General features: G+C 39.0%; 2 protein-coding genes across 5 annotated transcripts; both read left to right on the top strand.

The window, feature by feature from the left end:
* The first annotated feature begins 1,412 nt into the window (after window positions 1-1,412).
* LOC111800443 (omega-hydroxypalmitate O-feruloyl transferase-like) lies at window positions 1,413-3,184 on the top strand. The gene is made up of 2 exons (XM_023684134.1): window positions 1,413-2,032; window positions 2,112-3,184. The coding sequence occupies exons 1-2, from the start codon at window positions 1,595-1,597 to the stop codon at window positions 3,024-3,026; spliced, it is 1,353 nt and encodes a 450-aa protein (XP_023539902.1). The 5' UTR covers window positions 1,413-1,594; the 3' UTR covers window positions 3,027-3,184.
* A 497-nt stretch (window positions 3,185-3,681) lies between these two features.
* On the top strand, window positions 3,682-7,216 carry LOC111800450 (phosphopantetheine adenylyltransferase). Of its 4 annotated transcripts, none has more exons than XM_023684140.1 (7): window positions 3,682-3,844; window positions 4,052-4,269; window positions 4,335-4,406; window positions 5,623-5,682; window positions 6,559-6,653; window positions 6,736-6,805; window positions 6,898-7,216. In XM_023684140.1, the coding sequence occupies exons 2-7, from the start codon at window positions 4,123-4,125 to the stop codon at window positions 7,036-7,038; spliced, it is 585 nt and encodes a 194-aa protein (XP_023539908.1). In that variant the 5' UTR covers window positions 3,682-3,844; window positions 4,052-4,122; the 3' UTR covers window positions 7,039-7,216. The 4 variants fall into 4 exon arrangements, with proteins under 4 accessions (XP_023539908.1, XP_023539909.1, XP_023539910.1 ...); XM_023684141.1 differs by having other exon boundaries at window positions 4,065-4,269; XM_023684142.1 differs by having other exon boundaries at window positions 4,139-4,269.
* Window positions 7,217-8,212: the final 996 nt, after the last annotated feature.

The raw sequence follows: 8,212 nt of genomic DNA on the forward strand, positions 1-8,212 counted from the left end.
CGACTGCTAACCGATATTATTTTATTTAACGTGTTACGTATCGACAACAGCCTCTTGATTTTAAAATATGTCTACAGGAGAGAGGTTTCACACACTTATAAAAAATATTTGGTTCCCGTCTTCGATCGATGTAGGATATGATAGCTTTGTTTAACGTATTGTTGAATTTATCAATCAATAAATAATTAATTTTTTTTTAAAATATAGGTTGATTTTGTTGGTAATAATTAGATATAAAAGATATTATAATATTTTTAAATAAAAAAAAAAAAACAATATTTTTCCTATTTATCTTAAATATAATATACACATACGCAAAATAATAATAATAATAATAATAATATTCAACCTAATTTCTAAAAAATTAAACGCTACAATGTATTTTTCAATGCTTGAAATTTTATTTATTTATGAAGTATATATATACAAGTGAGGTGGTGCCGGGATCGGGGACTGATTCTCATCCTCACTCCCTCCATTTTTCTATTTAAACGAGATTCTCAGCTCCATTCGAGACGGTTTTCAAATTAAATAGCTATCAGAATTCGTTTATACAGATTTGTAGTATTTTAATTAGAGAGAAATATATGTACCTTTTAATTTTTAAAATTTGTAACTTTATAATATTATATTATATGATGGTTTATTTAATATCACTTGTTACCTAATTATAGGTGTAACTACGAGTGATACACGTATACCAATAATAATGTTTAGGAGCGTTTAAATGATTCGAGAATTCGACTAATCTAAACCACCCGATCCAAATATGTTAGATTTTTTCTTTTGATTTGGATCGGGTTGAATTTTTTGAAAATAAAAAAATTTGAGCTCGTTTGCAAGTTGACATTTTGTTTGTTAAGTTAACCCGACCAACTTGAAAATAGAGTTACAACCCATCCTTTTTCAAATCCGGTGGAAGAAGAATTTCACGTTCTTCCTTTCGCTTTCGGGAAGGGAGGATTAAGAAAATCCTATTGATTGGAGCTTTCTCCAGACCTCCGGGAAAAGCATGAAAAAAAAGGCTCGAATGGTACGATCCCTCCGTCACCCCAGAATGAAAGGGGCGATCTCGTAGTTCTTGGTTTGTGAAGATACATTGCTACGTGCTCCGTTTTATTTTTCCATTGAGGTCGAACCTAAACCTGTGCTCGAAAGATAGCTGTCCATATACTGATAAGGGAGGTATGAATTCTCGAGAAGAGAGGAGCCGAGGTGGTCCCCCGCGGACCACCGAGATCCCACGAGTGAATAGAAAGTTGAAATTTTTAATCAACTTAACAACAACCTAATTCCAACCTAATTCATATAGGACTCAAATCTTGTTTAATTGTAAATTAGTCCCTGAACTTTTTTATATTTACTAAATTATTAGGGATAAATTCAAATTTATATATTCACCAACCTGATCACCTTCTCCGTCTACCACGAGAAACGAGCATGTTCTTTTTGCTGAAAGATCGACAGCAATGAAACTTTCATGCCCTACTTTTCTCCGCCCTCAAAGAAATCGTCACTTCTCCTTTAAAATTCCTCAATCCGCCATGGATTTCTCTCCTTCTTCTCCGCAATCTCAATCAGCCTCAAAGCCGCCATGGCCGTCGCGCCTTTCTCCTTAACAGACGAAGATCTGACCAAAGATGAGCCGCTGAAACTCCTATCTCCGGCCAATCCGACGCCGGAGGAAACAATCTTCCTATCGAACATCGATCTGGCGGTGGCGTTCACCGTCGAAACCGTTTACTTCTTCGAAGACGGTCCGGCGGCGGAGATGTCGAAGATGGTGAAGAGAGCGATGGCGGTTCTTTTGGTTCCGTACTATTTCTTGGCCGGTCGGCTTCAGGTGAACCGGGAGACTGGCCGATTGGAACTGGTTTGTAACAATGCCGGCGTTGTGTTTGTGAATGCGAAATCGAAGGTAATGATGAAGGAACTTGGGGATTTGTCTCTTCCGAATCCGAGTTTTTGTCAGTTTGTTCATCGGCCTGGACTCCATAGAAGCCTCCCGGAAAGAGCTCTGTTTACGATTCAGGTATATGACGAGAAATGGTTGCATCAATTTGTAAGATCTTCAAATAACTTAGATGTTAAATCATCTCTACTTCTGTTAGGTTACAAAGTTCGCATGCGGCGGCTATGCGATTGGAATGGTGACGAACCACGGCGTTTTGGACGGCAAATCCGCCGCAGATATGTTCCAAAACCTAGCCTCAATCTGCCGCGGCCAAGGCCTCAAAACCCAAACCATTTTCAACAATAGAACATGCTTCAAAGCTCGAATCCCCCCTCTTATCACACACCCTCACCAAGAATACACTTGCATTTCTCCAACTCAAAAACTCCCCTCCGCCTTCACCACCGTCACCAAGCTCTCCCCCTCTCCAGCGCCGCCAATCGCCGTCGAAAACCGCCGTCATACCGTTATCCCTTTCTCCCCCTCCACCATCGCTGCCCTAAAGCGTACCGCCGCTCCGTGTTCCACCTTCCAGGCCATATTGGCCCAGCTCTGGCGGGCCAGGACTCGAGCGGTTTATACAGACCGGCCGGATGAAATCTCCATGGTTCTCTTTGCGGTTGATGTCCGGTCCAAGATCCGCCCGGTTCTCCCCGATGGGTTCGTCGGGAACGCAGTGGTGACTGGGTTTGCGGCGGCGCGTGCGGCGGAGGTGGTGGAGCGGCCGTTTTCGTTTTGCGTGGAGAAGGTGAAGGAGGGGATTGAAAGGGTCTCAACGGAGGAGTATGTGAGGTCGGCGATTGATTGGCTGGAGGTTTATAGAGGCATTCCGGCGACTTGTAATGGGAATAGCTTTTATGTTTCGGCTTGGTGGAAATTGGCGTTTAGGGAGCTGGATTTCGGGTTCGGGAAGCCGATCCACGGTGGTCCGGTGGCAAATGGGAACGATGAGTTTGTGCTGTTGCTTTCTCCGGCCAACGGCAGCCGGGGGAGTACAAGTAGTGTCAATGCTTGGATCAGTATGGAGGAGGAGAAGATGAAGAAGTTCTTGCACCATGTATTTGCAATATGATCAAATTGCCTTGAGTTTCTTTGTCTGTACCTATATTTTCTAAGTTTTTTCTTTTAAGATTTTAAAAACTTGTTCTCTACTATAGAGAAATGGTGGGAAAACGGATAATCACGTGTAACATCGATCAAAAGATTAAAAATTTGAATCTCCCGCCTCAATGTTGGATAAGATGGATCCTAGATCGGACGTCAACCGTGTTTGCAAAATTCGCCCGTGTCGACCACAAAGAGAATTGGGCAGATCTTGGACCTATGTCGATCAAAAATAGACAACATAATACAACGCTCGCGTTTGCAAGTTCACTTGAAATGAAACGAAACAAAAATGTGACTTACAAGTTTCAATTACGTCCCTAAATATTAGGATAAATTACAATTTTGCCCTTATTGTTTCGAGATTCATTTTAAACCCTACTTTCGAGAAGCCGTTCAAAACAACAAATTCGTTTGGAGGAGGACGATGAAGATTATTAGAACACTTTTTAGGGGTAGGCATACCACAAAGGACGGCTTAAATTATCTTGTTAAGTTTGTATCCTATATTAGTTTAGCTCGGATATGTACTCTCTCGATTGAATTTGGAGATTCGATCTTCTAACCCGACAATTATTTTATTTTAAAATTCTATAATAATTTAATTCACGATTAAAAATGTTCATTTTAGTAAGAAATCTAAGTTAGGAAGAAATTTTTCTCAAATGGAGTCGTCCATTCCACTCCACACTCCCAAGGAAATCACTTACTAAAATCGCAGTCAAGGAGGGAGAGAAATTTGATTTCAGGAGAAAAGGAGGAAGCGGCAGCGATCAACAAACGAAGGTATGTTGTTTATGAACTAGAATCAAAGAAAGTTTTCTAGGTAGGAACCAGACGGAGGTAATAGCCATAGCGATCCTTTCAGCTAAGAAGTTTCGTGGGATAGCTACAAAGGCTTTAGGGTTCTCTTTAATTTCGTCTGGTCTTTCTTGGATTGAATGAATTTTTAGTGGATTTTGTTGTTCTTTTGATGATTTGACTTTCTGTTAGTATTGATGGAAAGATGAGTAGAATAAGAAGATTAGCAGGCTGATCTTTGCCATGTTGTTCGATCAATTGACATGAGCTTAAAATTAGGGTCCCTAGAAATGACTATCTCGGAGGATTCGGCAATCGATTCAAAAATCTCTCCTCCAAATTCATATGAATCCGTTGTTCTTGGTGGAACTTTTGATCGATTACACGACGGTCACCGTCTCTTTCTCAAGGTATCTCTTCTTACTTTGAATGGCTTTTTCCCCTTTAAGTTTTGGTAGTAAATGGTGGACTTTAGGCTGCAGCAGAGCTGGCTAGGGATCGGATTCTGATTGGAGTTTGTGATGGTCCTATGCTGAGTAAGAAAAAGGTACTCACCTCTTCCTGAACTAGCAGCATTTACTTCATCTTTGTTCATTTTCTTTGTTGTTCGACCATTTGTAGTTTTTCTTTATCAACATTTGGAAGCTTTAAACATACTTCCGTTTCTATTCTGGATAGCTGGTATTGAGTTTAAGAAATCTATTCAGTGTGTGGTTTACAAACTTTTAGTGCATTGCCAGTTAGTGTTACAACATATTATGCGTCTGTTTAGCCCTCGATCAACACGAAGTTCTTTCCGTTTGTTATTATCAGTATTGGAACTGCAACTTTGTTGTTTACTGATTGGTAGAAGAAAATAATTTGTGAGATCTCCCATCGGTTGGAGAGGGAAACGAAACATTCCTTATAAGGGTGTGAAAACCTCTCCCTAGCAGATGTATTTTAAAATCGTGAGGTTGACAATGATACGTAACGGGTCAAGCAGACAATATCTGCTGTGGTGGGCTTGGGCTGTTACAAATGGTATCGAAGCCAAATACCGGGCGGTGTGCCTGCGAGGAAGCTGGCCCCCAAGGGCGGTGGATTGTGAGATCTCACATCGGTTGGAAAGGGGAACGAAGCTATCCTTACAAGGGTGTGGAAACCTTTCCCTAGTAGATGCGTTTTAAAATCGTGAGGCTGACGACGATACATAATAGGCCAAAGTGGACAATATCTGCTAGCGGTGAGCTTGAGTTGTTACAAATGGTATCAGAGCTAGACACCGGGCAATGTGCCAGTGAGGACGCTGGGCCCCCAAGGGGGTGGATTGTGAGATCCCACATCGGTTGGAGAGGGGAACAAAGCATTCCTTATAAGAGTGTGGAAACCTCTCTCTAGTAGACACGTTTTAAAATCGTGAGGCCGACGATGATACGTAACGGACCAAGCGGACGATATTTGCTAGCCATGGGCTCTGCCACTTATTACAAGTGCTCTAGATAGTTATTTTCTTTATAGAAGCCATGGGCGATTTCTTTAAGGAAAAGTATGAAGGTCAAGTATTTGTCATTTCGTTTGTAGAAGGAAAGTTGATTTCTAGAAGGACACCATGAAAAGTAGTCACTTTAGAGGTGTTATAAGATGCTTGATGTATAATCACCTCCTTTATTTCTTTGATGTAATTTAATGCTGTTTTGTTGATGATGTCGATGAAACCTTATTTGTTTATGGGGCGACGAGATTGAGATGGTAATCTAAATTGCTTTTTTACTTCATCGCAGTTTCGGGAACTTATACAACCCATTGAGGAAAGGATGCAAAATGTTGTAGATTATGTCAAGGTACTTCATTTACGAACCTTTTTCTTTTTGGGTTTCATGGGTTAGGCAGGTTTTCTTGCGGTATTTGTTAATGAAAAAATGGTAAAGGTGCATTTTATACTTTCATTTCAGCTTCTTTTTTTTCTTCTTCTTGTTTTCTCGTTCTTGTTTTGAGGAACGGAAAGATTAATTGATTGAGCTACAACCACAACAGCCTTAGGCATGGGAGAAAGACAACCAAGGAAACGCCAAATCCTTTATTGGCTAAACAATCATTTGGTTATGCCATTTTGGGCTTTGCTTTAACCAAAGCTATTCATTGTTTGTGTGAGATCCCACATCGGTTGGGGAGGAGAACGAAACATTCTTTATAAGGGTGTGGAAACCTCTCCCTAGCAGATGCGTTTTAAAAACCTTGAGGGGAAGTCTGAAAGGGAAAGTCCAAAGAGGATAATATTTGTGTTTTAAAACCGTGGGGCTGACGGCGATACGTAATGGGCTAAAGCGGACAATATCTGTTAGTGGTGGATTTGGGCTGTTACACTACCCCTCCCCTTGTAACAAGTTTAACGGTATCCGTTGTGAATACGATCCCACAATTCAGCTAGACCTCAGCTAGTCATGTTCTTGATCATTTTTTGAGTGGTAATACAGACTAGAAGTTAATGATAAAGACTCATCAACTTTGGTTTATGCTTGCAAAATTTGTTTCAAGTTTAAACTGCAACTTTGCTGCATGGACCTGGCTTAGATTCCATGGGACCAAGAAGTCCATTTCTGGCATATGTTCATGAAAACAAATTCATTCCTCATTGACTCCGTTTCATATCTTATGAATAAATGTCATTTCGTTGCTACTTGCATTTCTCAAGTCACGCCGTGAGACGATTTTTGCAGTCTGTGAAGCCAGCACTCTTGGTACATGTCGAACCTATCGTCGATCCATATGGCCCATCCATTGTCGACGAAACTTTGGAGGCGATCGTTGTCAGGTTTTCCCATTACTATGTTTATTTTCCAATAAACCCTTCACCATAAATCTGATGTTGCTTTTCTGGGTATTCCTTTTGGCAGCAAAGAGACGTTAGCAGGTGGAATGTCGGTTAATAAGAAGCGTGGCGAGAAGGGGCTTCCGCTACTGAAGGTCGGTCCGAGTCTTTTCTCGTCGTCTTTGTCTGCAATACCAAAAGAAAATTCCATTCTAAACTCGATCCATTCGATGTTTCTCGTTTGCAGATTGAAGTTGTTGATTTAGTTACTGAGGAGTCGGGTGGAGATAAGCTGAGTTCCTCAACACTAAGAAAGCTTGAGGCAGAGAAGGCTGCCCCTGCCGTGCAGCAACAGACACCAAACATTACTCATGAAGCTAACATATAAATAAAGCTCCGTTGAGAAATTATTTGTAAGAGAACTCAACACATTATCTTGAATTCATATGAACATTCTCATGATGTTAAACCCAATAAATTATCGTAAAGACTTCATAGATTTGCTATGTGCTTTCTGTCTGAATGTTCGGGAACCACAGATCTCTACAATAGTATGATATTCTCTATTTTGAGCATAAACTCTCATAGGTTTGTTTTTTATTTCTCCGAAAGGCCTCATACCAATGGAGACACTATTTCTTACTTATAAACTCGTGATCATTGTCTTAGTCAGCCAATGTGGAACTCCCTCCCAACAATCTCAACACAAATGTTTAAGAGTATGTTTGAGAATGCGGTTGAAAGTACTTTAAAAGACATTTTTCTCGAGATTTAGTAATATTTAAGAATTGATTTTAAGACATAATATTTTCATGAGAATTTTCCTCATGGTAATGGTTGGCAAAGCGGCGCATTCGAGAGTATGCAGCTTGTGTGTGTCGTCATTTTAGATTCTTGACCTATAATAGGGTGAACCACCCAGATCTTGAATCAACTAGTAGATCGTCAAATCAACCGTCTCTATTAGAGTTGGGAGATGGAACCGTCTCTATTAGAGTTGGGAGATGGGGCAGCCCCGACTCATATCAATCCTACACTCCTTTGAATGATATATTTAACCAAATTATAGGAATAAATAAATGAGATATTTAACGAAATTATAGGGATTAAATAAAAATTTTGTCTTAACGACAAGGACCCGTTTAACTTAACATTTTATTTATTACCCCAAAGATAGGACTATATATATATATAATTATTGTTTGGAGAACTAAAAAATCAAGAAGAAAAGTTATATAAAATATTATTAAATTTATGAAATTTATGCTGTTTGCATAGAAAAAATAATAATTACAAAAGTAGAGGGAAGATAGATATATGGTAATTCTTAATTATTGAAACAAACAAATTAAATTTATTTTAAAAGTTATTTTGTCAATTTCTTATTAATAAAAATATGTTTAAAAAAAACCTATCCAAAGTTTTATTTTTTTAATATAATTTTTTAAAAATAAATTTCATAATCAATTTTGCGTAAATATTAATAATGCAAAAAAAAAAAAAAAAAAAAAAAAAAAAAAAAAAAAAAAAAAAAAAAAAAAAAAAAAAAAAAAAAAAAAAAA

Source organism: Cucurbita pepo, chromosome LG08 (genome assembly GCF_002806865.2).
Source record: "Cucurbita pepo subsp. pepo cultivar mu-cu-16 chromosome LG08, ASM280686v2, whole genome shotgun sequence".
In the NCBI taxonomy this organism is placed as follows: Eukaryota; Viridiplantae; Streptophyta; class Magnoliopsida; order Cucurbitales; family Cucurbitaceae; genus Cucurbita; species Cucurbita pepo.